The sequence below is a fragment of the Accipiter gentilis genome, chromosome 6 (genome assembly GCF_929443795.1).
Source record: "Accipiter gentilis chromosome 6, bAccGen1.1, whole genome shotgun sequence".
Classification (NCBI taxonomy): domain Eukaryota; kingdom Metazoa; phylum Chordata; class Aves; order Accipitriformes; family Accipitridae; genus Astur; species Astur gentilis.
This window is the reverse complement of record NC_064885.1, coordinates 29,594,508-29,622,424: the sequence shown is the minus strand read 5'-3', so window position 1 is coordinate 29,622,424 and position 27,917 is coordinate 29,594,508. Positions and strand designations below refer to the sequence as shown.

The 27,917-nt window shown below is 44.0% G+C and overlaps 3 protein-coding genes across 6 annotated transcripts; 2 read left to right on the top strand and 1 right to left on the bottom strand.

Annotated features, from left to right (window-relative positions):
* The first annotated feature begins 398 nt into the window (after positions 1-398).
* Positions 399-21,723, top strand: MELTF (melanotransferrin). 3 transcript variants are annotated; one of them, XM_049803835.1, is made up of 16 exons: positions 399-951; positions 3,508-3,662; positions 7,383-7,482; positions 8,971-9,153; positions 9,669-9,825; positions 10,698-10,765; positions 11,483-11,670; positions 11,877-12,057; positions 13,006-13,157; positions 13,570-13,666; positions 14,485-14,679; positions 16,305-16,461; positions 19,138-19,205; positions 19,306-19,493; positions 20,292-20,490; positions 21,528-21,723. In XM_049803835.1, the coding sequence occupies exons 1-16, from the start codon at positions 906-908 to the stop codon at positions 21,599-21,601; spliced, it is 2,208 nt and encodes a 735-aa protein (XP_049659792.1). In that variant the 5' UTR covers positions 399-905; the 3' UTR covers positions 21,602-21,723. The 3 variants fall into 3 exon arrangements, with proteins under 3 accessions (XP_049659792.1, XP_049659793.1, XP_049659791.1); XM_049803836.1 differs by lacking the exon at positions 21,528-21,723 and adding an exon at positions 20,691-20,976; XM_049803834.1 differs by lacking the exon at positions 21,528-21,723 and having other exon boundaries at positions 20,292-20,976.
* Positions 21,724-22,067: 344 nt separating this feature from the next.
* PIGZ (phosphatidylinositol glycan anchor biosynthesis class Z) lies at positions 22,068-26,265 on the top strand. 2 transcript variants are annotated; one of them, XM_049803837.1, is made up of 2 exons: positions 22,068-22,236; positions 22,865-26,265. In XM_049803837.1, the coding sequence occupies exons 1-2, from the start codon at positions 22,119-22,121 to the stop codon at positions 24,424-24,426; spliced, it is 1,680 nt and encodes a 559-aa protein (XP_049659794.1). In that variant the 5' UTR covers positions 22,068-22,118; the 3' UTR covers positions 24,427-26,265. The 2 variants fall into 2 exon arrangements, 1 of the variants encoding a protein (XP_049659794.1); XR_007506433.1 differs by lacking the exon at positions 22,865-26,265 and adding an exon at positions 22,684-22,825 and having other exon boundaries at positions 22,122-22,236.
* A 783-nt stretch (positions 26,266-27,048) lies between these two features.
* NCBP2AS2 (NCBP2 antisense 2 (head to head)) lies at positions 27,049-27,867 on the bottom strand. The gene has a single exon (XM_049803839.1). The coding sequence runs from the start codon at positions 27,851-27,853 to the stop codon at positions 27,572-27,574; it is 282 nt and encodes a 93-aa protein (XP_049659796.1). The 5' UTR covers positions 27,854-27,867; the 3' UTR covers positions 27,049-27,571.
* Between the last annotated feature and the right edge of the window lie 50 nt (positions 27,868-27,917).

Below are 27,917 nucleotides of genomic sequence, written 5' to 3'. Positions count from 1 at the left end.
GGCCGTACACAGCTGTTCTTTTTCTGGTAGCTGGGTGCTGAGCTGAGAAATGGGAGTCAGCAGAGCAAAGCAGCATTAAATAGCTTTTATCTGAACAAAGTGCTATAGGCAGCTGCAGTTGATTGGCTAATGAGAAATGAAGAAAAGGGCAGCACAAGTGAGTTGCTCTGTGAGAGCTATTTGAAAAGTCACAGCAGCTTTTAACACAGCTATTTTCAGCAGAGTGTTTACTCTTTCTGGGAGAAAGAAGTCTTCCTGGGCCTTCTCTAAAACCTTAAAAAAAATGAAACTACTTCAGCTATTTCATAGCATTTGCTATCAAATTTCAGGAGACATGCACTTAGCACGCACTGTACCACCTGTACAGCGTAGACTTCACTGTTGTAAAAGCCTGGGTTTCTTGTTATGGCTTTATGAAACTCATGACAACGCTGAGAATGCGGCAAAAAAAGTGACCATCAGCTCTGTCAGATAAAGTGCTTAGCTGGAATCTGCTTTTGCTTCCTGAGCCCCAACACATAGGAAATACATAGAACTCAAAATTAGGATTTCGTTACACAGCCTTGCCTTACCCCTATGAGTCGGTATGTAGCTGTTTATCTAACTCTATAGGTGGTGCTAAAGCAGTAACAACCTCATTGGTGCCTCAGATATTTTGCAATTTCCTAGTCTGAATTTTTTTGTAAGTGTAGAGGTGGTGTGAAGAGAGGTAGGCTTTTTTTCCTGTAGTCATTATGAGGTGACGTGTGCCAAGGTAAGCAAGATAAATTGTTGAACAAAGTGCACCTGCAATTGAATGTTGCTGATTTTTACCAAAGAGCAGGCTGGGGAGAGCACACTTGCAGAAGCCTTGATCTCTGAGGGTTCTGAAGGCTGGAAAAAGCACAAATCCCAAAATCTTCACCATGAAGAGGTCTAGAAATGTCTTCTATCTTCTCTTCTTTCATGCTGGTAAGTGCCCTCCAAAAACTTTTGCTGCGGCGTGGTGTCTTTGGGGTTGACTTCTGTGTGACGTGAGAAAGCAGAGGGAAACTAGAACCATTTCAGAACCAATCTCATATGGCCAGGAAAAGCCATAGAAAGAATAGAAAAAATGGAAAAGCAGTAGAAAAAGCTGTATTGAACACCATGTATGTATCTTGACTCATTGGTGTCAAATGTTTTATTTCCTCAGCACTGAATCTACTTCTTTTGGTTCAATGGTGTCTGTTTCTCACAAGTGTGAACAGTTCTATGACACTTGTTTTGTAAAAGTAGAAATAATTGCTTTATTCCACTTATGCTCTGTGTGATGTGTTAGCTTTCTCCTGTCACTCCCAAATTCTCATGGTGAATGCTTTTAATTTCATCAGAGGTGTGGATGCTGTTTCTGAAGCACTCCACAGTTCTTCAGAAAGAGATGATCCTAGTTTATTCTTTTTTTTTTTTACATTGTTTCTGTTGAAAGCCCTTGATAGTGTATTAATAGCCATTTGATAAGATGTTACACAATGTAGTACTGTTACTTTCAGCAAAGGACTTAATTGGATGTTTGCCAGTGATGAAGTTATATGTGTGTTTAGGAACTTGAGCATATTTCAAATGGAACTTGCCAGCTCCTGCCATTTCATGCTTTATGTATATCTACAGATATACAGGAGAGCCAAAATTGTGAATAAACTCAGGTTCAGAGACTGACCTGCTGTTTTAAGATGTTCTTGGTTGGCTAGAGGAAGAGAGGCTAACAGACCTTGTCTGTGCTCAAGCCCACTTCAGATGGGTTAACTCATAAGGAAGGAAACGGGAAGTTGCCCAGGATCTGGCTTTCCTGTAACAACAAAGCTCAGCAGTTTGGAAGGGGACAAATTAATTACCTTTTTTAGATGAGTGAGGAAAAAAGCAACAGACTGATGCTGTTTCACTATTTTGGCTGAAATATGGAGCCAAATGAGCTTTGTTTCATGTTTCAGGTGTATATGGCTAATGATTTCTTCATTCAATTTATAGATTATCTCCTGTGTGTTTATATCTAAAACCAGGATGCTGAGACTGAAGAATGGCACTTAGCCATACATACTGAGATGCTGAGACCCCAATTTAATTTCCATTTGCTTGTCTTTAGGAGAAGAAAAACCCAAATGTCTTTACCAAAGAAAACCTAAGTTCTTCCTTCTGACCCAAGAAATTACTGGTGAAATTTTCACCCAGGTAGATGAGGTAGACATTAAGTTTCTGTGAGGTGCCTTTTTACCATGACCCTGTTGTGCCTTTCTTTTAACCATCTTGGGTCTCAGGATTCCTGCAACTCAGGCAGGCAGTTGTTGCTCCCTCTACTAGCACATGCTGCCATGGAAACTTCCTCTAAGTTTTCCAAGTCTGACTTAATGTTTTTTTGACAGCAGTTGACTCTTGAGTTGCAGTGAAACAGCAAGCCAAACCCTCTGTTTCAGTATCAGGTGCAAAACAAGCTTGATGGCATCAACAATCTTATTTAGTCTGCAGCCACTAAGTCAGAAAATATGCCTGGCTACTATTGAGCACTAGTGGAGTAATTTTAACTTGCAAAGTTAGATGGGGTATCTCAACTGCATGACAATGGTGGGGAAGTAGAGGGCCAGTTAGAGTTTTTAGAAAACCACATGACAAATAACTTACAGCAGACTCCAACTTAAAATTGTAGAAAAGCAAGCGAATGTGGTGCTCCTTGCTTATAAAAATTATCTGTGCCTGTTTATCAGCATAAACCATACTTGCATATGATTTTATGCATAGCTGTACCATTTGCACATGATGACGTGTCCTTGCAACAAAATGTTTGTAGCTTTGGTGCTTAGAAGGGTAGTGTTTGGGTCTGCTGAAAGACACCTTCACCAATTAATGGAATCTCCACTACTAAATTTGAGTCTTTTCATTCATGGAACTGTCCTCCCCTTTTCGTGACTGTGGAAATGGCCTTTTATGAAAGTGTTTTGAAGGGACAAGTTTACTTTTCTAGTTTTTGTAATAAGCCTAGTGGCAAGGCTCTCGAGCACCTAAGATTGCTTTTTTTTATTCAGACCAAAAAGGGCTGGGGCAGGACTCCAGGTACTAACTAGCAATGCTTGAGACAGAGTTGTCTTTGGATGGTCTCTTTGGTTTTGTAGCATATCATTTCAAATAATCATTTTAAACACTTCTGACTTGAGAAAAGATGATGTATTCTGCCAGGTTTTAAGTATAGTCTGGATGCCCTGACCTATTCCATGGTATGCATATTTCCTATGTCAGAAACAAATGCCATCAGGTTTCAGTACCTAAGTCTGAGCCTATCCTGTTTCCAGTCCAGAAAAACTTCAGTATCCGTGTTAATCTGAATGAAAGTGGGAGCCATCTGTAAAGACTCACTGTTGAAAGAGCCCCAATTTCTTTCTTTTTTTGGGAGAAGGAACAGAATGAAAGGTTGGCTCTTCGGGAACCTTCAAATGGTAAGCTCTGTTGCAAAGGCACAGATGTGTTTTATAATATTTTCTCTTGGTGTTGCGTTTGCAGCGCTCAGCCTGGAACGTATCCGGTGGTGCACTGTCTCTGATCAAGAACTTTCCAAGTGTAATGACATGAGTAAGGCCTTTGGTGGGGCTGGCATCCTTCCCCCTCTGGACTGTACAAAGGGGGGGTCAGCTGCTAACTGTACCCAGATGATCAAGGTGAGTTGTGAGTGACAGCAGTGTCATTGAATTAATTTCCCCATGTGCCTAATACTAATCCAATGGCAATGTACACAGCTCTGCAGTGAGTGTCTGATGATCCAGGCAGCTGACCATATGCTTCCTGTCTCTGAAAAATCAAAGCATATATTTTTTAAAAAACTCATAAAGGTATACATATGAACCTGAATGTCAGAATGGCCCTGTGTTGTCTGTTTGGCTAGTCATATATGGCCAGTCATTAGGAACACAGCAAAGGTCTTAAATATTTCCTCCCAAATGCTAATCTTTGATTTGGGAATTGTCAGGTTTATTTAGCAGATATTAAGAATGGTTGGAGCTGTAAGATGTAGACAGTAGTTAAAGCTGTGCTGCTGAGCCTATAAGTAGATTGTATTTCAATAAACTGTGGATCAAACTCCCATTTCAGGGTCCCATCGTGGAAATTGCTGTATATACAGATGAAATGAGTGTAAAGCCAAATCAAATCTCCCGATACCAGAGTACAAGAGAGAGACAAAGCAGCAAGCAGGGTGAGCAAAGGGCATGCAAACTCAGCTGTATTAATTCAGCTGACCAGAGCGTGCTCAGTTTCCAAAAGGAACATGGCTCTGGGGAAGGTTTTAAAGACTGTAAGCATGTGGCTTTGCAAAATGATGTATGGAAGATAATTCCCTCTTAGGAGGGGGCAAGAGGCAACAAGTGGATATTGGAAGAAATGTGGAGGCAGGTAATCATGGTTGTCTTCACTGGCAGAGTGTGGGGGAAGGGGAGGATGGCTGGTTGTGTTAATATTCTTTGTGTATCCTGTGTAGACATGCCCAAAAATCAGGGGTTTGTGGAGGAGATCTAGCCTGTTAAGGACAAAAGGTTCAGAGCCAGGAAATGAGGCCTGGCAGAGTGCTTTGAAGGGAGATGAGGCAGGTGGTTGTGTGGCCAGAAAAAAGGAAGAAATCTTAAAAACTGGTATCTTAGAATTTTTTGTCAATAGAAGCAGAAGGGTTGTCTGGCTACTAAAACTACCACATTGCCTCTTGATAAATACTGTTCTTGAGCTTCGGAATCAAGACTATATTGAAGAATGTTAGGAGCAGATACGGATACATGTGTGGATCTTACCTCGGGATTAGATAGGAAATACTTTCTAATGTCAGATCTTCCTCAACTGCTTGGATGATTGCTGCATTCTACAGAGGGACCTGTTAGACTCTGCAAAGTAAGTTATTAAAAGGGCTGATGAGTGTCTGTTTCTGAAATACAGTGCACACAGAATTGCATTTGTAAGCCATTGCAAGCAGCAGGCACCTATGTGAAACCTTGGATTCCTATAAAACTTGATTAGCTGAACTCAGTAACTTGCAGGTGGATAGCACGAGTAAGTAGCTTTCTGATAAAAAAAGCCTTCTTCACTGTAAGGCTTCAGATCAGGCTTTGTCCTTGAGACCTCTTTTTTCTTATGCTAATAATCTACTAAATGTTTAAGCTGGCCTACTCTGTGTAGCACTGTGTGGAACCCCTGAGTCCTCATCCACACTGAACTCTGCTCTTTGAGGCCAAAAAGGGAGTAAGACGCAATGGGTGAAGAGGCAGAGATATGCTGTTTTATAACTCTACATAACTTGGACTTAGTCCTGTGAATGTGTTAGCACATGGATAAGGTAAAAAACCTTTGAAGATGTTTAAAAATTGAGAAATGTCTAAACATTAACATTAAATATTGTCAGGTTCCCTAGTTTAATGTGACCAGAACTATTCTTTGGGTCTTTAAACACTTCTGTAGATAATTTTAAAATGTTGTGACACACAGAAATGAAGTCTCTCTGAAAATAATTAACAGGGTATTACCATTGCACATATACTTACGAAAAAAATCATTTGTGGAATAATCCCGTGCTTTTGCTAAATGTATTGGCAAATGCTTGCTACAAAAAAAAAATAAAATACCCACACTGTTGTTGATATGCCACCTCAGCAGTGATTGTATGCATTTAAAGGAGAGGTCTGTAGCCTGTAAACTACTTCACGTTAAATACAACAACAATAGGCATTTTTTCTGTCTTGTTCTGTTACTTGCACACAAGCTATTGATAGGAGGATCTTCTGCTAAACAGAGCTCAAAGCCTCAGCTTTCCAATCAGAAAAGTGCTATCTTGCATGGAAATAATGTCCACACAATATAGTCCTTGTCTTCTTTGGCCAGCCCTTCCTATTTTATCTGCTCTGTTTCCTGTCCACCGCTAATTCTAGATGCTCATTTTGTTCTTCCTGAGGGTAACGTCCTTCTAACTCCCACCTCCTCATCTTCCTCTTACTGTCAGGTGTCCCTTCTAAACAACAGGCCATGTTTGATTCCTAAACTGTCATCCTGTGCTCTGTCTCTCAACGGTGGAATATCAGATCTAGTTATTCTAGAAAGATTGTGTCTGTTCTTTAAGATGCAAATATGTCCCAACCCCAACTCCTCTCCAAGTTCCGTTGGAGCTTTGTTCGGCTTTCATTCATGACAAGCAACTCTCAGGACATCTATTGTTCCAGCTCGTTAATGAATATGACCTTTTTTTTTCCCTTGAGCCAAATAAGTAAAATATTTCAAATTACATGGCAACTTCAAATCTGATTTATTTACCTATGCTCTTACATGATCCCCTAAAAAATTTTCAACCTTTTTATGTGGCTCAGCCAGTGGGAAACTGCTGTGGTATACTAGGCAGCATAGTCCTAGCCCTACCGTAACCAATGCTCAGCAAACTGCCAAGGGATGGGTAAGCTAAATTGTCCTCTCCAGTGCCAAACCAGAGGTTAAGTAAACTGATAAGAAACTTGGAATCAGCTTAGAAATGCAAAATGTCAAGCTGCTGATTACTTTCTCAGCAGTATCTTGTCTCTGCATGAGATGCCCTCTCCTGGCTTCCACTAGCTTCAGTACACAGTGAGAGCCAGGTTCAGCTGATGAGAGGTTTGTGTAGCAGTTCTCTAGTCCTTGCTGCTGTGGGAAGTTCTATCCCATGCTATCCAGAGTAATCCTGCATCAGTAGCAGGATTCCAGCTAGCTTGGTGTTATAGTCAGCTGAAAAGATACGGTGTTAATGGACACCTTCCCAGCAGTGGATGGCCCAGATTTGTATTCCCCTGCTTTTGGACAGTCTTTTAAGATGCTTTCCTCCTCCTCTAAAATGCACTGCCACCTACTCCCCTTCTCCCAAGATGTGTGGCTGTTTGTCTATTGAGGTGCAAGCCAGCATGCTTTAAGGTTGCTTTTGAGTACACTTTGGCTTTCAGATTTTGCAGTCCCAGAAGACATTACTTCAAACTATCTGTGTATGACCTCAAAAACGTATTTACGTTATTTAAATCTTCAAGCTTTGGGGCACTACCTATAGAGATGAATGAAACTCCAGATTGGTGGGCCTTAAGGTTCATCACACTGCTGCAGGATCCATTTCTAAGATTCCTTTGGACTATGAAGACTAGTGAGGCCATCATGGTCCAGGGCTGGTTTCTGCATTATTTCTGAAGGAAGGCAGTTTCAAAGTTCTAAAATCCCTCTTCGTAATTGTTCTTAAGAAATTTGAGTGCCCTTAAAATAACTTCTTGGAGAAAAGAGAACTCACAAATGCAGATAAAAGGGCCTCTTCTAAATTCATGGGTACTCTGCCTCTGGCTGTTGAGAAATATTGGTAATTAAGCTTCAACATGTATTCTGCCCTTGTGTCTGCACAGGATGATTTGGCAGATGCAGTGACACTGGATGGCCGTTTGATTTACCAGGCTGGAAAGGAGTATGGTCTGAAACCTGTGGTGGGGGAAGTATATGATCAAGGTATATTCTGACTAAATAACGTTTAGATTACTTAATACGAGCTTTTTCTTATGCATTTTTACTCTTCCCATTTTATTTTGGGATGGTCCTCTTGAAGACTCTAAGCAGTAGATAATGGTCAGGTTCTCTCTTGGATGTTCCTGCCTGTGACAGAATGTGTGTGGGAAACAGAGACGCAGGGCTGTGGCAGTCTGTCCTGAAGCAGTTAGGTCAAAATAGCCGTGCCTGTAATAGGTTTGTTGGGTTGGGTTTTGTTTTGGTTTTAGGTTTTTGGTTTGGTTTGGGGTTTTTTTGTGGGTTTTTTTTACTGTCTCACTGCTTACTGTCTTCTCTGTTCCATACTTCACAGATAAATTAATGAATTGCAAAGCACAAATTGTTACTAGGTTTATCTCTCAATCCCATAAATTAGAATAATTAGATTTTATTTTTAGTAGTGTATAGGATTACCTCCTGGAAGAAAGGAAGTGATAGATTCTGCTTCTTTATCTGGGTCTCCTTAAGCCTTGAGTTCCTTTCAAGACAGAGACAATAATTCAGTGGTGACTTGTCACCCTGACTAAGGGCTCAGTATCAATGTTTGTGTAGTTCAGAGCTGGAAGATGTCCCCCATAACTTTCAGAGATGCAAGGGGGAAGCAACAGCTCTGTAAGCAGTCTGCAGGCAGTGATGTCCCACCACTCTGTTGTGAGATGGAGCTAGATTTGGTTTGCAGCTGTGTCTTAGTGTGGTCTGGCCAAGGCATCCTCAGAAGTCCCTGTTGGGCTCAGTACATGGGGACTTGGATTACCTGCAGCAGCACCCTCCCCACTGTTAACCACAGCATAACCCTGGTGAGGGAACTGTACTTCAGTTTCTCAACACCAAATGGGCCTCATGATCCAGAGGCTGGCTATCTCCACTAGTTAGTTTGTGAGCTCAAATCAGAGAAGAGTTGAATTAAATTCAATGATTTCTGATCAAAATAAAGTCAGATTGAATGACCTTATGGTCACTTCAGACCCTAAACTCTTGACTCTATGTGTTATATCAAACTGTAAAACAAAGAGAATGAAATCAGCTGTGATGCTCCAGTGACATCAACTTGCTATGCTGTGTCAAAGTTAAGGTCAAATTAGTAGACAACTGGGGAATTTTATTTTTTTTTTTACTGTTATTTGTATTGGTTTCAATTCAATCCAAATACATTTAGAATCATAGAAAATTTCTTCTTGGAAGGAACCTCTGGATGTCTTTCACCCCACATCCCTTTGATAGCAGGGTGACCTTCAAAGTTAGAGCAGATTGCCTGTGGCATTTAACCAAGACATTTTACACTGAAAAGATAACGGAGGACATTTGCTCACAGTCAGCAGGTCCTCAACAAGGATGTGAACAATGTGGCTTGCCTGTGGGTAGGGGAGCCGCAAGAGGGCACAAATCAGTGTATCTCACTGTAATGCTGCTGCGAGGCTACTTTGCTTGCTTCTCTTTCTTCCTACGCTGCAGAGATTGGAACTTCCTATTATGCCGTGGCTGTGGTAAAGAAGAGTTCCAACATCACCATCAACAGCTTGAAGGGTGTCAGTTCATGTCACACAGGCATCAACAGAACTGCAGGCTGGGATGTGCCAGTGGGTTATCTAATTGACAGTGGGCGCCTGGCAGCAATGGGATGTGACCTTCCAAAAGGTAAGAGTTACAAGGCAAAGATCTGATCTTCAGCAGTGCCTTTCTGTATGGTCTTGGGACCCTGCATGTGGACAGAAATGTGAGGTTCTAGCTGCTAGTTTGTTCCTTGGCTTTGATGCCGCTGGTTTGTTCCTTGGCTTTGATGCTGCTGGTTTGTTCCTTGGCTTTGATGCTGCTGGTTTGTTCCTTGGCTTTGATGCTGCTGGTTTGTTCCTTGGCTTTGATGCTGCTGGTTTGTTCCTTGGCTTTGATGCCGCTGGTTTGTTCCTTTGCTTTGATGCTGCTGTTTTGTTCTTGGCTTTGATGCTCCTTGTAAGATGGAATAGACCTAACTTGGGTCTGATGAAGACTGCAGGTTTGTGGTTTTTTTTAAACTTGGAAACCATCTTTTAAGAACAAAATGACTTATCTCTTCTGAATGTTTTTAGAGATGTACTGTGTAGATGTGTTAAAATAAGATTGTAGGATCTTGTTTATTCAGTGCTAAAAATTTCTCATTCTAATTTCACATTTAGCTGTAAGTGACTATTTCAATGCAAGCTGTGTTCCTGGAGCAAATGGTGTAAACTATCCCAAATCCCTCTGTCAGCTCTGCAAAGGGGATTCAGCTGGGCAGAACAAATGCGAACAAAATTCCCAAGAACGATACTATGACTACAGTGGGGCTTTCAGGTAAAAATCATGGCTCTGTCAATTTTTTTATCACTATGTTTTATCTATAGACATCGTGTCCAGGCCTCATTGACAGGAAATTGAAGCCAGAGAACTTCCAGTTGATCTTGTTAGAAGATCTGCTGTTGTGTCAGGACAACCACGCTTTAAACCTAGAGACTGAACAAAAGTAACTCTAAACCCACTATTTCAGGTATTACTACCTGAGTATTAAGACCAAATGGATATTTAGCACTTATACTGGGCAGGGAAATCCCATTGCTGTTTGCTTTGTCCAGCAGCTGTTGACACGAGTCTGAGTGTTTGTTTCAGCAGGCTGTATCTTTCCTAGTAAAACGTGATGACCCTTGGAGTCTGAGAGCTGAACTGCCGCCCTCCTCAGCTATTTCAGTCATCCCATCTCAGTTGCACTGAATGACCAAGTTGCTCTGCCCTCCATTTTTGCACACCAATCTTGCTCTTATTTTCCTTCTTCTTGTCCATGTGCTGTGTTGCAGCTCCCAGTCCCTGGCTAATAGCATTGACTGAGCAAGGGCAGAATTTGCTCATGTGAAACACTTGCTCCTCTCTGTGTATTTCCCAAAGGGTTGTGTGACTGACTTAGACAGAGAAGTCTCCTGGACAAAGAAGATCATGGTGTTTGTCCCCGGCAGCACTGAACATGTTGTCCATGTTCACCAAATGACAGTGTGGTAGTTTACTTGATGTTCTAACAGCCACTAGTATCTGCCTTGAGCAGAACTCTCAGCACAAGGAAATAGGTCTGTGGCTGACAGAATGTAGCATACAGGCCTCTGGCTGTCGGCTGGCAGTGTCCAGTGCATGGGAGCTGTTTCGTAATGCATCTTTGTGGATGGATTTATATTTACTAGGTGTTTGGCTGAAGGTGCTGGAGAAGTGGCTTTTGTGAAGCACAGCACAGTGCCTGAAAATACAGATGGTGAGTAATCCAGAAGTTTGTTGAATAGTGGTTGCAAGGTCTGAAGTACGGCATCTTTAATGATAGTAAAATGTCAAATGTTTGTTTTATTTTGAATTGAGGAGTTGGCAAAAACTGCTTTAATGGTGAAAACAGATGGTACCCACAGATGTGGGGTTTTAAAATGCTTTATAGTTTCAGTAAAGGTTAGAGGAGGAATCTTAAACTTCTTCTGGAAAAAGAGTTTAAAAAGCACTAAACCCTTAGTTTTGTAGAGACCTGGGCTGTTAACGTTGCCTCTGCCTACCCACGCATTTCAGCAGAGACTAGCAAAAAGTTAATAAGATGTGGCCAGCCCTGTCTGGCACTTTGTGAAATCTACCTTGAACATAAAATTACTTTAATATCATGGACCTATCTGACCATCATTTACAGGGGAAAAAAACCCAATAATGTTGCATGGGATCATAGTCTTAGGGATGGTCTTGGTACTGCTGCAGACCGCAGTACAGATCAATGCAGTCTCACAAGTGTTAAGCTGTTTGTTGTCTTACCGGAGATACAAGACTACAGGACCATGTAGATGCATGGGATATATTATGCAGTCATGAATAGTTCAGAGATGCTCAGATGTGCGTTCTGCTCCACATGTGCATGTGATGCTTAGAGCAGACAGGGAGCCGGAGGCATCAGCCCTACCTGATGTCTGTTCCATAACCATATTCTGTCTGATTTCAGGGAGAAGTCTTTCTTCGTGGGCCCAGCGGCTTCGCTCCCAGGACTTCCAGCTTCTCTGCCGCAATGGTAACACAGCTGATGTGACAGAGTGGAGAACCTGCCACCTGGCCCGAATCCCAGCTCATGCTGTGGTTGTGCGGCCTGACACAGATGGGACAGTTGTCTTCCAACTCCTGAATCAGGGACAAGTAGGACACCATTTTTTCATCAGTGCATTGCATTTTAGAGGGGTTCTCCCACCTATCTAGCTGAATTGAAGACAGGATATCCCGGCACCTTCAGCTTTGTGGGGTTTGAAGGGGTATGGGATGGGGTTTGAAGGGGTATGGGATGTCACATATCCCAGGTAGAGGGATGACTGACAGGTGCTTTTTTTCTTTCTTTAACATTACAGCAAAGATTTAACGGGGTAGGCACCAAGTTTCAGATGTTTGACTCCACAGCCTATGGTGCCCAGAATCTTCTGTTCAGAGACTTGACCACAGAGCTTGTTGCAATCACAGCTCAGAATTACCAGGCATGGCTGGGCGATGAGTATCTTCATGCCGTGGAAGCCCTGAGCTGTGACCCCAACAGTAAGTCGTCTTCAGATACCTGTTCATAACCATGAACAAAAATAGCTGATAACAAAGACCATATTTATTCTGCTTTATTTTCTTTGACTCTTGGAGGGTTATGGCAAGATGCCAGTCCAATCTTTCAGCATGGAGAAAGGTCACTTTTTGACCTAGAAACAGTATCACATTGCAGAATACCTTCCTGGGCAAATGGGCTCACTTTGTGTTACAAGATGCAGGCATTTTCTACCCATTCTGCTGTATGTGAGACATTAATCTGGTAAGCTGCTACTGCTACCTGGTAATCCATTTCTTGCCTGCTACCAAGGGGAAATAGTAAAGTGTTGCTGTGTAAATCCTCAGGTAGTCTATAAAGAATGGATGAATGGATTCCTAGCAAAGAATTTCTTCCAGAAACTGAAGAAACCCTCAATTGCTCTTTATTGAAATGTTAATAGTCTTTTATGCTATCGGAAGAATGCAGAAATTACTTGATGTGCATTCTGGCCAAGTCAGAAACACAGGCTGTAAGAATCCCTGCCTTAAGCTTGATAATCATGGTAACTGAGCCTCCCAGGTGTGCTCTGTGCTGTGGCAAAGCTCCCCACCTCCTGGACTTGTCTCTTCTGGGCATTGCTCAGTGACTGCCAGGTATGAGGAAGCCTCTGTTCAGGGTGGTTTTTTGCTGCACTCAACTAATACATTATGGCTGCACTTAATGGTCAGCAATCACAGGAGTTCTTGTTCCTTTGCTATGGATCGGTTTGCAGTGTGGACTTACCACTAATCTGGAGAGCTCTGTGGTCCTAATCAGGTGTAAGTCTGAGCTAGAGAGATGGAGAGAAACAGAGAAGTAAGCATTTTTAAAAACACGTATGCTATGTGTGTGACAGTGGGGAGTGTGTATCCCTCCTTGTGTATTACCAAAAAAGTAAACTGTAGTATTTGCTTTCCAATTTTGTGCAGCATTGCCAGAAAGCCTGAGCTGGTGTGTTATATCCACTGAGGAGATTTGGAAATGTGGTGAAATGGCTGTTGCCTTTAAGAAAAAGAATTTGAAACCAGAAATTCAGTGTATTTCAGCTAAGACAAAGGAGCAGTGCATGGAGCTGATCCAGGTAGGCTGCTACAAGCCTTCTCCAATAAACCAAATTAACACAAGGTGCTCTTTGCTGGGTAGGTGGGATCAGAGGGATGTGCGTTTAGGTGACCAGTAGGAATACCGGATTTCAAGGAGGTGATCTGTGGCTCACATGGTATGGAGAGTCCTGAACCCTGATGATACTCAGTTGTGATGAGGGCATTGTTGCCCACCTAACTCAAGTCTGTATGTGTGAAATCTCCTGTCCCCATTTCACTGATGATGCTTTATGCAGGTTTGGCGGGGGGGTTTTAGCAGTGTATTGCTCTTTTGCTGTCAGACTTGCCCTTTGAGATGCAACAGGTATGATGCTAGAGGTGTCATCATTGTAGCAGGGAAGGTATCTGGGGCTTTTTCACATAAATCCTCACTTTTATTTTATTTTTCAGAAGAAAGAAAGTGATGCTGTAGTTCTAGGTGGCGTTGATATTTATACAGCTGGGAAGACATACGGCCTTGTACCAGCTGCTGGAGAAGGTTACTCTGGTAAGAAGGTCAGGAAACATAAATATAGACCTTATTTTTTCAGGTTGTTTGAAAACAGCTCTAAAAGCACGGCCTCTGTTCCCTAGCCCTGCTGGGAAAGCTGTTTTTCAAGGAAATGAGAATTAGTATCCTCACGTCATGGATAGAGGAGGAATTAAGTATGGGATGGGTTCCTACACTGAGTTTGTGGCAACTTTTATCTGTCTTGTACCTCTTTTATTTGTCTTTTCAATTCTGAAAAAAATATTTACAATGGAAAAAAATAGTATTTACAAAATCAAAATATTTTTAATGTAAACAAAACCACAGAAATTACACAGTATATTCTAGCTTGAAACAAATTCTTCCCGTCAGTGTGGCTGCTTCAGAGTCACTGATGAAAAGAGGACTTGTGGACATTGTGTCACTAAGGCAGAATTTCAATATGCTGCAAAACTCATGGAAATTTTAATACAGGTTTGAGTTCTCCCAGAAAAATAACTTCTGAAGTCAGTTTTGCTACGTCACTAATCACCCAAATGTTGTTTTTCAGAGGGATGTGTTTATAAGAGCTGATGTTAACAAGAATGCTTTCATGTTCATTTCTAGATTATTCAGTTCAAGTGCATAGCAGTACCAGTATACAGGCTATAAATGAATGCAACATGGTGAAGTAGTAGAAGTGAAGAATGATTACATGTACATTCATAATTCCTGACTAGCTGATTGTTGGTGCAGTTGAAGTTGGCACCATCTAAGTTTAATGGATCTGTAAAAGATCATTAAGCAGTGGGAATACTTAAGGGAATTTGTAATGCATTTTGGTTTTTTTCTGCAAGCTGATGACAACAGCAATGCATACTATGCTGTGGCATTAGTGAAACGAAATCTGTCCAATGCATTCACCATCAGTGACCTGAAAGGGAAGAAGTCTTGCCACACAGGACTGGGGAGAGCCGCTGGATGGAATATCCCCATTGGTATGCTAATTAAGAGGGGCATTATTAAGACCAGAGACTGTAATATTCCTCAAGGTAAGATAACAGTACTACATATAAAAAATACAGTAACAGTCCAATTATAAACTTTCATTAGGGAAGTAATTTTGATATTTCATAGCTCTATATTAAGCTTTTCTGTTTGTGAATGGGTGTTGTGTTTTTAATGTAATGATTAGAAATTTTAAGTTTGCCACCAGAGTAGACTAATGGAGGGTCATACTGAGAATGCTACATTTAACACAGAAGTATTCCTTTCCCTCTTTCCTTTATCACAAAATCATTGGCTAATTTAGGTTGGAAGGGACCTTTGGAGGTCATCTAGTCCAACAAACTGCTCAAAGCAGGTCCAGTTAGATCAGATTGCCCAGGGCCATGTCCAGGCAGGTTTTAAGTAACTCCTAGGATGGAGATTACACATAACATTGCTGGACCCCTGTCCTAGTGTTTGACCATTCCTGGTATAAAGAATTTTTTTCTTCTATTTAAACAGTATTTTCTTTTTTATAACTTTGGTCTGTTGCTTCTCATCCTTTTGCTCTGCATCTCTGGAGAAGGATCTGGGTCTGTCTTTTTGAAAAACCCACTATGTAAATGAAGACAGCAATACATTGTTAGTTGTCTTATCTCCGGGCTGACCAAACCCAGCTCTCGGCCTGGTATGTCATGTGCTCCAGCCCTCTGAGCATCCTACTCTCCTTCCACCATATTTGCTCTAGAATGTCAATGTCTTTCTAACACTGGGAGCTCAAAAGTTGGCACAGATGTCAGAGGAGAATAATCACTTCCCCTGACTGCTCCACTAACACAACCCAGTATGCCATTAGCCTTCATAGGCACAAAAGCACACTGCTGACTCTTGGTCAACTTGTCCACCAGGATCCCCAGATCCTTTTTTTTTTTTTTTTCTTCTTTTTCTTACAGAGCTGCTTTTCAGCCTGCCAGTCCCCAGCCTTTCATGGTCTTATTCCATCCTAATGCAGGATTCTGCATTCACCTTTGTTGAACTTCGAGGTGAACTGTCAGCCTGTTTCTCCAGCCTGTCCAGATCCATCTCAATGGCAGTCCCGGCCTCCAGTGTATCAAACTGAAAGTTTCAAATGCATTTCTGAAAACTGGAATAAGAGTACATTGTTTTTTGTATTTAATCAACTTGAAGCTTATACAGTCTTGAAAATCCTGCTTTCACACCTGTCTCAGCTCTTGCCTGAAGCTATTCAACAATAGGATAGTCACAGAAACTCACCTTGTCTATACAGACATATCCCCTCTAAGTAGTACTTCCAGCTCTGGGATGTCATTGCAGTAAATATATCCCTGTCCTGAATATTATTGCATTTATTTTCAAGACATATTTAGTAATGGAGCAATGTAACACAACAAGCAAAGGATCTATGACCATGGAACTCCAAATTTGAATTTTAGTTGCCTATTTCCTGTCTCCCAGGAAGCTCTTAGGTTTCGTTATGTAATCAGCTAAACGATGCTTTGAAAATATTTGAGAAGTTGTAGTTTGTGAATTCCAGTAGGCAGCTGTAACTCATGTTTCTACTGTTCTGCTGAAACCTGCATTGGTTATAACTTCGTGACAGTGTAACTACCTTTCTTGTGAAGAGTTCATGCTTTTCACCCATTATATTGGTTTGTCTTTCTTTCCCCAGCTGTGAGTGAGTTTTTCGCTGCCAGTTGCGTGCCTTCAGCTAAGCAGGACAATTATCCACCAAAACTCTGTCAACTGTGTATTGGAGATGATAGTGGAAAAAATAAATGCAGTGCAGGTAGCCAAGAACGTTATTACAGCTACAGTGGAGCCTTCAGGTAATTAATACATATGGTTGTTACTTAGTCTGTCAGCTTGTCAAAATGCAAGGAGGAACTATTTTCCATCTCAGGCAGCAAAAAGCAGTTATTGTTGCTACAGTTAGATGGCATGTGCCGTAAACGAAGTGGGACATGTTTCTCCAGATGTCTTAAACAGTACAGGTATGTCATAAGGCATTACATTAGGTCACGTCAAAGCCTTTTGACAGCTTCCTGGCCCACAGCCAACCAGATCACCATCAGCCAAATCCATGTCTCTGTTTACAGAGCAACAGGCACCTACCTAGTGAGGACCAAATGGATTGTCATCTGTCTCCAGTCTTGCTTTAATCTAGTGTGCCAGACAGTCTGCCACTCTGAATGGTCGGGTCATCCACAAAGAGCTTTAGCAGGGAAGCAGGCAAATAGTAGCCAGTACCTGGCTGCTGTGAGTCCATGCTGAGCGTGGCAGGGTAGTGAGAGGGAGCCAGGAGTGGGTATTCTTCATTGGTGACTGTATGTGAAGGTAGGTTTCTCAACAGCACAGACAACTATGGTCAACATTCAAATATCAAATCCTCTTCAAAACAAGATTTGTTAAAGGTATATGGGGGGAATAGCATAAAATGGAATAAACACTTTGTGTAACAGCAGACATCTACATATGGGGCCATACCCTAAGACTGTGAAACTCTTGGATATGGAAGTCACACTTCCCTTTCCTGACGTTCAGCTCTGAAGGTAATGGTGCATGTAACAGAGCTGGCAGGCAGTGGTCTTTTTCCTTCAGGGGAGGAGACTTTAACAACAGCTGCCTGGTAAATACTGAAGTGCTAGACTTAGATAACTACTTCTTGCAAATCTGTTTCTCTCCAGCTGCTCTGCTGTGGTACATGCCTTGCAGGCAAACTCCAGGTCCTCTGCTGTACCGCGTAGATTAACAGAACTAGCTAACAGTCACCCAAGGAATAAACGACAAATGCTGTTACAGGCTGTATGAGCCTTGCTTATATTCTAAGGTTGTGCATTTGATAATAGTGCCCATATAGCCCAAACTTTATATGGACATCAATTTTTTTTATTCTTAAGTAGAGAAGACATTTAATTCATTGAGTGATGTGGAAAGTTTCAGGTATTTAAAAGGTTAGGATTTGGTGAAAAATGGAGGGTCACAATCTTCTGCAAGGTAGGGTTGGGTTTGGCTGTGATACTTAGGTGATCCTCTCTGAAAGAAGAATGAGTTATGGAAGGTGACTGACATGAGCTTAAAATGCAGCCTCAGATTTCCAGATTCCATCAACTCTGGATGTCTTCAGACTAACCTGACTAGAAGTATGAAAGGTCATTCTGTTTGTGTGTAATTCACCGCTTGGGGCAAATTAAACTCTGCCGAGTACTGAAAAATCTGTTGGGAATAGCCTTTTCTCATGGGGAATGCAGAGAACAGCACCTACTGAGTTCTCAGTTCTCTGCATGACAGTGTCAGCCACATGATGACAAGACCTTTGAGTCTTAACTCCTCGTGTTAAACCAGGTACACGTGAATTATATGTATTTTTGGTAACTGTTAGCAATAATAACTTTTGCATTTTGTACTACATAAACCGTGCTCAGTTACAGCTTTACATCTTCTGGTTTTAGGAAGTGCTTCTTCAAAACACTTGTAGAATAAGCTACAGGATGCCACCACTAAACTCCATTACCCACACATCTTCTGCAATCCTCTACCCAAAATACCTGGGAAGTCAGATCTCTTTGCTAGCTCACCCAGCTCACTGAATTGAGCTCGATTTTAGTTATGTGTTACTTGCTGTCTGAAGCAAGTGCTGTGCATTCCTTCTACCTGCTGACTTTGTGTTTCAGGCCTAGCAAAAATCTCCTAATAGTCTGCGATGCCTGTTGTATCGTGTGCTAGACAACATCACAATATAACATGGGAAATGGGAAATGCTGGTAAAGGTGTGTTGTTCTACACTTTTGCCCCGAAACCTTCTGGAATGGGATTTCACGCTTGTAGAAGAGGGTGGCCTTGGCATGAGGGGCTACTTTTGCTTCAGAAAACTGGGGGAAACCGAACTTAGTTTGGGAACAGTACCCTTAAAAACTGCAGGTAGATGAACTAGATGTCTTCGGTGTGCCGGGTTGTAAAAGCAGTGTCTATGCAAGCACCAAGGTCACTCTAACATGGAAAAAAAAGGAAGAAAAAGTATAGGTGTGAGTGTGCACACCCACATATATGCAGAATTTGATAAACTCTTTGGCTATGCACTGAAAGGATTTTATTCAAAAAAGTCTTAGTGACATACTTTGTACATGATTTCAAAAGGAGGAGTGAAAGCTGCTGTTAGTAGATGGGTAATACTTCACTGAGCATCACATATTTTCTGTTTCTTTGCTCATCTAATATTGGCCTTTTTCTGTCTTTCTCACACTATTTTTAATGAAAAAAAAATCCTGCTGTATTCCTCTCAAAATTCTTAATTTAGAATATTTTTTTAATACCTTGCAAAGGTGGTTTTCTCTCCTTTGAAGATGCTTTATTTCTCTGTTTTTGCTTATTGTCTTAGGGTCCAGTGCATTTGTTTGCAGGAATGTATGTAACAAAAATTGAATTCTAAACCTGTCAGTTAATGAAAAAAATGTGGTTCACATAAAGATGCTTTGAATTGAATTTTTATCTCTCGTTTCCCAAAGGTGCCTGGCGGAGGACTCTGGGGATGTGGCCTTTGTGAAGCACTCGACAGTGTTTGAGAACACAGATGGTACTTGGTTTTACAGTCTTTATTATAATTCAGTTAATTTTCTTGAACTTTTTTGCTCTAAGGCATTCAATGAGTGACAATGACAAATTTCTTATTTCAGGTAAAAACACCGATAGTTGGGCCCAAAACTTGAGGTCCAGTGATTTCCAGTTACTGTGTCCAAATGGTGCCCGTGCTGAAGTCACCCAGTTTGCTGAGTGTCACCTGGCTCAGGTGCCAGCTCAGGCCATTATGGTTCACCCAGATACCAGGATTTTTGCTCTCTATGGACTACTGGACAAAGCCCAGGTATTAATAATCCATTTATTCTACGGGGGAACGGTCTAACACAGACCAAGGATAAAGACAACAGGACCATACTGCCATATTATGACCCCTGCATCATGAGACTGGCAGCGAGTGCACTGTGCAGAGCCCTGTTGTTGGAGTGGGAGGGAGAAGGTGAAATACAACCCATGTAATTCTAGGAAGACCACCCTGCTGCACAAGGGATTTCAACTTTTTGCTCAGCCACTGGTTTCAGTAGTACTCTTCCTGGAGCTTAAGGTGTTTTCCCTAACTGCATGACTTTGAAGTCTACAAGAAATAGAGTACTTGCTAACACTTTTCCATCCTGGGATTTTCCTAGTAATGCAACCGAATGTTGCTGGGTGTATTTATGCTGTGGCCATGTACATGGTAAACCATTTAGGCAGACCATGGCTGGCTGCCACAGCTAGATTCTTGTCAATACTGAAGTTAACTAGTTTAAAAGCAATACTGAGTATCTCCATGCTAGGCTTCAGTCGCTTCTCTAACTCCTATGCAGCCAAACTCTGTATTACAGAACAATATTTAGACAGAAAATTTTTTAAAAATACAGCTCTTTCCAGATAGTAACTGAAAAACCAAAATCGCAAATGTTGTGCCAATGGCAGAATTATGTATTTAATCTATTGGGGCATCTAAAAGCAAATGCATAAGAGAGATTCTGCAATTTTGTATGAACTTTTCATCTACAAACCCGTTCCTATCGTCTTTCATGTTGTATGAGAGGAACGTGGCACTTCATCTTGCAAAATACTGGAAACTTTGCTTTTTTTTCAGGTCTACTTTGGAAATAGCAGCAATGGAAATGGATTCAAAATGTTTGATTCTTCAACTTTTCACGGAAAAAACTTGATCTTTAAGGATTCTGCTGTTGAGATTGTGCCAGTAGAAGAGAGGAGGACATATGCAAAATGGCTGGGGAGTGAATATATTGAGTCCATTGAAGGGATGCAAACACCACAGTGCTCTGGGGCAGGTAATAAGTTAAGACAATACCTACTGACGACTACTGTTGTTCCCCTTCTTACTTTATGTCAGATACAGAGCTTGAACTAGCATGGTCCAAATGGCAACTTCCAGGCCTTCCCTCTGCTCTACCATCTTTTCTTCAGATAAGCTGCTGTTTGGAGAACATGTTGTGCTAACATTTGAATGCCTCTTCCTGCCTCTTTGCAGGGCAAGTGCTAACAGCACCTGCTCGTCAGGGGAGTGGGGTGGGGCTGGAAGCTGCCCCTGTCCATGTGGATGGGTGGAATTTGGGGCAGAAGCCAGCAATACAGTGTCAGCGTGGTTTCCAAGATCAGTCCAAAACTGGAGCATCTTTGCCATCGTTGCTGATGTTGAACCACCCTGGGCTGGAGGATTCCCAGGTGCTGTTAGATGGATACTGGGTTTCTGACCTGTAGAAGAATTTCTGCATCTGGGAAGGCAGTATCAAAAACCTTGTCTAGTGAATCCTCTCTGGCCTCCTGGCTCATTACGTTCAGACTCCTACATCCTTGCTTATCCCATCCTACCCTTGCTGGGGGCAACGGTTTCTTCTGAGCTCTGCTGCCAGAAGAGGTAAGTGCGCAGAGGATGGACAGACTACGGACAGAGAGATGACCTGCAGTCCAGAATACAGCTTCTGCCGCGGGCAAGGTCCTTCACCTTCCAGTGGAAGAAAAGTAGGGGGGAATCTCCAAAGTCACTGGACAAAAAAGGTGGCCAGAGCAATCGATTTGGTGGGGACTACCTGTCAGCAGAGAAAAGAACAAAGCCAAATGTGTGCATCCGTTGAGCTTGTTGAACTTTCCACAACCAGTACTCTCACTGCTTGAGGGGAGATGTCATCTGCCCTGTGATCTTTAATTTGATGCAATCTCCATCTCAACTTCTGGCTGTCCTGGGGTTCCCTCGAGTACCTGTGCGTTAAACTTGTCTTTGCTGTGAATGAAACGAAGTAGTTCAGTTCTGATTAACCGTTGCTCTATCTACTGGCTTGTAGCATTTGGTTTTTATTTTTATCCATAGCTGCAATAACAACCAATGTTGCTGTGCTGCTGACAGGCACTGTCCTCCTGACTACAGCTACCACCACCTCATGATCCTGGGATGAAAGGACATTCAGCGTAATAAAAACCTGGCAAAATCAGATAACAACAGTAACAGTGTAAATAATTGAAAATAACAAATAAACATGAGAAGTCATTCCAATTTCTCCGGACTTCGGCCTGATGGCTAAGCTGCTCCTTTTCTCGCTTTTCTGGGCGGTTAACGTTTGCCCCTCGCTCCAACGCCCGCCGTTTTGGATGCGAGAGCTGTGGCGGCAGCAGCGAGCCGGGACACGGTGCCGCGGCCCCGGAGCCGCAGGTGCTGGCCAGGTGTCACCCAGCCGCGGTGACGACGCTTTTCCGTGTCTCTGGGTCCGTCCGTGGCCGATTACGGAGGGGTTAAACTTCACGCCGCGCTGCCCGGCGGCGGCGGCGGCGGGCGCAGTCCCGCGGGGCGGTGGCCGCTGCGCATGCGCGCCGGGCTCCCGCTGCGGCGCCTGGGCCGCCGGCCGCGCGCCCCCTGGCGGGGCGGGGCGGGCCGGCAGGGCGCCGGTTGCGCGGCGGCGGCGGTATGCGGGCCAGGGGGCTGTGGGCGCTGCTGGCCGCCCTGCGGGCCGGCTGGTGCCTGCTGCCGCAGGCCGGCTACCTGCACCCCGACGAGTTCTTCCAGTCGCCCGAGGTGATGGCAGGTAAGGCGGCGGGCGCTGCCGGGCGGGGCGGGGCGCTGGGCCCCGGCCGCGGCCCCTCAGCGGGCGGCGGCGGCGGCGGCGGAGGGCCCCGGCCGCCCGGCGGGGAGAGGCCCCGGGGGCGCGTTTCCCCTTGCAGCCCTGCCGCGGGGGGTGCAGCGCTGTGCCGCGCAGCGTGCGGGCACCTGCCTGCCGTGTGCCGTCGCTGTGAGGAGCAGCCCCCGCCCTCCTCCTCCTCCTCCCGGGCTGCCCGGTGCCGTTCGGTGTTCGCACAGGCCCGCTTCGTGCTCCCTTTTCGTTACAAAGCGATTCTTGCATGCAAGGTGGGAGCGGATCCGCAGTTGCGGGTGGCGGTGTTTGCGCTGGCCACGGCAAGTGGCGCCTGCAACCGTATCACCGTAATAGAGATGGTTTTTTGTCTTTTTTTTTTTGTTTTTCTTTTCCTTGAAGCTTTGTGAAAATTAATGGTGTACTCCTGAAACTTTCAAGGTTGACGACAGCCTCAAAAGCCTAGGGACTGCTCTGCCTCGGTGATGCCTCTTACACTAAGTTGTATCCCTAATGCTGAATTACTGAATAAAATACATTATGTATGTATGTATTTTTTTTTTCTTTCTTTCTTCCTTTATAGGAGATATTTTAAACCTACAGGTCTATTATCCTTGGGAGTTCCTTTCCAGCTCTCCTTGCAGAACAATTGTTTTCCCATTAATGACATCTGGAGTTACCTACTGGGTGATCAAGTCTTTGCAGCAGCTGGACATATGTTCAAGTTGCATCAACAGCTACACCCTTCTTGTATCACCTCGCCTTCTCTTTACAGTCTTTTCTTTCATACTTGACTATAGTGTTTACCGGTTAGCCCCTTTCTGGGAAGTGGATCCGTGGAAAGCACTGGTACTTCTTGCCGGATCTTATGTCACTCTGGTATTTTATACCAGAACATTTACCAACACGCTTGAAGGACTTTTCTTTGCTCTTCTGATGGTATTGGTTTCCTCAAGAAAGTCTGATGGCAGCTTAGTGGGGCCTACAAGCAGCCCTCTCATAGCTATTATAATAACTGCTGGGTTTTTCAACAGGCCAACCTTTCTGGCATTTGCTCTAATGCCCCTGCTTTACTGGGCAGGTTTAATTGTTGACTCTCAAAAGAGCTTTAAAACTGTCATAAACCACTTTTCAAAGCTTGTCCTATGTGCATGTTTTACTGCCATTGTTTTTGTAACGGCCGATACCTTCTATTTTACCTCCATGGACTTAGACAACCTCTACAGCATTAAAAAGAACAGCCTATTTGATGTAATAAGTCAATTAAATGAGAAAATGATAGTAACCCCTTTCAATTTTCTCAGCTATAATCTTAATCCTCATAATCTTGCACTGCATGGAAGTCATCCCCGAGTTACACATTTTACAGTCAATGGCATAATGCTCTTTGGGGTCTTACATATTCTGGCCATTGGTGCTGGTATTAAAACGTTGAAGGAATATATCCATCAATTAATTCGGGTCAGATCATTTTGCCATGGGTCGTCTGGGCTATCAGTGCATTCCAAGGGCAGTCCAACATTATTGCTGTTTTATTTTGTTCCTTTGGCATTTCTCTCCCTATTCAGTCACCAAGAACCTCGGTTTCTCATTCCACTCATCTTGCCATTAGTCCTGTTCAGCACGTCACAGAATAGAGCTGTGAAGTGGAGACACGTCATTACTATTTTCAATGTTCTCGGGGCTTTGCTGTTTGGGTGCTTACACCAAGGAGGACTGATACCATGTTTGTGTCACTTGGAGCAACTCATGCATTCTCCGGAGTCCTCAAACCATCCAAGACACTATACTCTACTCTTTGCTCACACCTATATGCCTCCTAGGTCTCTGCTTAATATCAAGAAGAGAGACACGCACATAGAAGTCATTGATATGGCTGGGTCTGAAGAAGAAATCCTCTGCCAAACCGTAGAACAGCAAGCAAACAATTTTACCTGCCATGACTGTCATGTTTTTGTTATAATCCCTGGTACAGTCAGAGCCACAATTACAAAATGCGGTGTCTCGTTCAAGAACGAGACTTTAATATTTCCACACTTATCAATGGAAGACCCACCACAAATACCCTTTTTATTCAGTGGAAACTGGAGAAGTCAGTTAGGACTATACATTCTCCAGGTAGACAGAGATCAGCAGCACCTTTAGATTTCAGGAGAACGATGTTTTAGTTTTGCACTTCACTTGGGCACTGCCCAAAGGTGCTGCGAGACCTTCCTCTTCACGGACCCACCTTCAGCACAGTTAGTGACACTGGGAGTCCCCGAGTCTCTTCATTCCCTTTATTCATGCTCTTTACACTCACCAGTATAGCTAGTTCTGGACAGAACCTGCTTAAGATTTGAGTTACTTGGCCCCTGTGGTATTTCATAGGAACTTCTGTGGTCTTCCTGATGAGAGAGAGGGAAATCAGAACCCACCAAAACTGTGATTCAAGCTTAGCTCTTACCACATGAGATTTATTTGTGAAAGTCACTATGATCTCTGACAGAGGGTTTCTGGATTATGTGTTTTTTCACTGAGAATAAGGATTAACTCAGCTGCTGGAGGTTACAGGACTAGACAAAAGCTGGTCTGACTCAATAGGGTTTGGGGGTTTTTTTATGCTCTTAAAAATTCAGAGCCCCCCTGTCAGTCATGCAGCCAGACTGCAGTCACAATATAGGCACCAGCGCTGTAATATTGTCTTGGGTGGTTCCGCCTTGAAAAATCCCCAGCATTGATCTGACAGAATCTGATTTAGAACATGGAAGATGCTTCAGCCTAAGTACATGTGCTAAATCCTAAAATCCATGCTTTGCCTGTTTAGTGTTTTTTGCCACAGTTCCGTTCTTGTGGGCACGCTACATACATATTATATACAGCAGCTTGAGAATGCTGCATTCTGATGGCATTAAGCCTGTCTGTTGTTTAGCTCCTGCAAACAGGGTAGTCCTTCCCTAGCGCACTCCTGCTGCATGTCTTGCAGATTTCATTGCTCTGTTGTGGTTCTAACAGTGGCAATGGTGCAGAGCAGGCCCTGTGGTGAGCTGGTTCAAGGAGCTGCACAGACAGAAAACAGGTAGCTCAGAGGGATTTGATCCTTCTTATGCATTTGACCAGATGGATCTCCGAACTGGCTTACTGCAGGGTTACGGTTATGCTGCAGGGGAGCGCATGAGGATCCGAGGGAGGAGCTGCATTCTCTGCACCCCCCTCCCCTTTCAGTAACTGCTCCCCATTAAATCGGCTTAGTGAGAATGACAGATCACATCCTGGCTCTCTATTGATAGAGAACAGTCCGATTTTAAAGCAGGATACAAATAACCCTGAGCTGAGATATAACCATTCAGCTGAGAATGATGTATATGCTTAATAGTGTAGCACAACTAGTAAGTTTTGCTTTTGCCTGTGTGAACTTCTGGATCCAAAACATTCCAACACGGAGGGATATACTAGTTTGGCACATGCATTGTAGGTCAAGCCTCTCTCTATGAAACAAATCTGACAAATTCTTTCTGCTCATAGAGGTAGTAAGGCTTTTGGCAGTTCTTCATCCACACACCTTTACATCAGGTCTTATGAGCCAGGTTTTGAACAGAGATGAGAATAATACAGGTTCTTGCCAGACCTTAAAGGGAAGCTAGGAAAAATCCCCATGTGAAGGACTTGCCTGTATCTTCCAAGCTACACCTACGATCTAGACTTTTAAGGAACACAGCTCTTGCTCTCTTGTAAAGCATTTTGTGTTGTCTCCCCTGCGCATTCATCCCACATCCTTCATCCCTCATTACTGACAGGCCTGTAAATTAAAGGTGCACATCTTGGGGGGGAGGTAGGGGGAAAGAGGTGGGTGCATGTATGTTTGTACTGATGACTCACAAAGTAGTGGAAGTAGTTACTAAAGCGTTGTGACACCAAATGTACTTTCCAAATTAATTTTGGGTTTGCTCTTTTATGTTGTGACAATAGCCATGTGCCACGGCTGGTACTCCATGTCCTGCTTACTGTTTTCAGCTTTCTTAAACAGCTTAAGTTTTGAAAATTATTTTTGTGAAACTTATGGTGTCTGGCAATCTCAGCGGGGTAGATCTTGAAACTCTTCAGTGATGTGATGGAGCACCATTCCCATGGCATGATGACTTCTCTACCGGTACACAGGTACCCTGTGATAAAGTCAGGAAGAGAACCTGGACTACAACTACTGACTCAGACTGAAAATGCACTGCTTTCGTCTCGCCAGCTAGACCTTTATAATTTACACCGTAGATGCAGTTTTTCCATCGATGCACACCTAAGTCTTTGTTGGTGGGAGGTTTAATTTTACCAGCAATGCTGGAAACTGTATCTCGGATAATTTGCAAGGTTCTTTTCACCTGGGGTGATATAAAGAAAGGAAATCCTCCTCCCCGGTTAACTAAGCATCTAGTCAGCTGGACTAAATAGTGAAACATGCTACGAAGGAAGGTTAACTATATTAGTCTTGTCTTTGTTGTTAGATACAGCAACTTACCTAAACCAGCCCAGCGCATCCCATATGGTGGATACATCCTTTTACTGTATTTATATTTAGGATGGCTCTATGGGCGAGTTCTTTCCCCCAAACCCTTCTTGCTACCATAGACATGAGGTGTGCTTTTAGGATAGCTACTGCATCTCTTTTACCTACCTGTAAAATGGGCGATTATCCTATCCATCACCGTCATCACCGACAGTTAGAGCTCTTTTTGTATCAAAGTTGTATGGAGTGTAGAATATTACTGCTGTATAGACAGAAATTGTTAAAGGAACTCCAGTCAGAAACGTTGTTTTATTTCAAGTTTCTTATCAAGCACTGAAAGTGACAATCTTGACCGTGTTCTGGACGATGTTTAATGTGAGTCTGCCTGTTACCGAGTACTGTGGAAAGTGTAAACTGACTCTGAAATGAAAATCCGTCATACCAATCAGCAGCACGCTTCACGTTTTCATGCTTGACCTCAGGAACCACTCACGGCTGTAGGCTGTGGAAGAGCAGCGTTCAGTCCGCAGCTGGCGGTCGGCCTTGCGCAGGCCGGGGTAACGCTGGGGTCCTCCGCGGCTGGCGCAGCACGCCCCTGCCCCCTGCCCGGTTCAGGCGAGGCCGAGGGGGCCCGGCTGTCGGCAGGAGCCCGTCACCGCGGCCCCGGGGCCCGTTCACCCGCCGGCTCCGACGCGCTCGTCCTCCTGCGCTTGGCGCGGGGAAGCGGCCGTGGTCTCCGCGGTCCCCTCCTCCTCCCCGGCGGGATCCTGCGCCGGCTGCGGCCCCGCAGCTGCCTCCCGCTCGGCGCGGCGGTCAGGGCGCCGCTCCGGGGCGGCCGCCTCGGCCCGGCCCGCGGCCGGGGGGCCACGGCCAGCCCCGCGCCCGGGCGCCGTCCTTGAGCTCCCTGAGGAAGGCGTCGCGCAGGCGGATCAGGCGGGGGGCCAGGCCCTGCGCCGCCTGGCGGGCTCCCAGCTGCCCGCGGGTGATGGCGGCGGCGGTGAGGCGGGCGGCGGCGCGGATGGGCCGCGACTCGGCCAGCTTCTCGATGAGGCGCGGGTCGCTGAGGAGCGCGAACAGCACCCGCCGCAGCACCATCCTGCGCCCGCCAGGGCCGGGCCGAGCCGCCCCGCCCGCTCTCGCGAGAGCCGCTCCGCCGCCC

Excerpts from the sequence above, each read along its gene's own strand:
- PIGZ (XM_049803837.1), top strand. The coding sequence starts at position 22,119 with ATGCGGGCCAGGGGGCTGTGGGCGCTGCTGGCCGCCCTGCGGGCCGGC. Across the intron at positions 22,237-22,864 it reads GTCGCCCGAGGTGATGGCAG|GAGATATTTTAAACCTACAG; the intron begins GTAAGGCGGCGG and ends CTTCCTTTATAG.
- NCBP2AS2 (XM_049803839.1), bottom strand. The coding sequence starts at position 27,853 with ATGGTGCTGCGGCGGGTGCTGTTCGCGCTCCTCAGCGACCCGCGCCTC.
- MELTF (XM_049803836.1), top strand. The coding sequence starts at position 906 with ATGAAGAGGTCTAGAAATGTCTTCTATCTTCTCTTCTTTCATGCTG. Across the intron at positions 7,483-8,970 it reads GGGGGAAGTATATGATCAAG|AGATTGGAACTTCCTATTAT; the intron begins GTATATTCTGAC and ends CCTACGCTGCAG. Across the intron at positions 14,680-16,304 it reads AGACTGTAATATTCCTCAAG|CTGTGAGTGAGTTTTTCGCT; the intron begins GTAAGATAACAG and ends TTCTTTCCCCAG.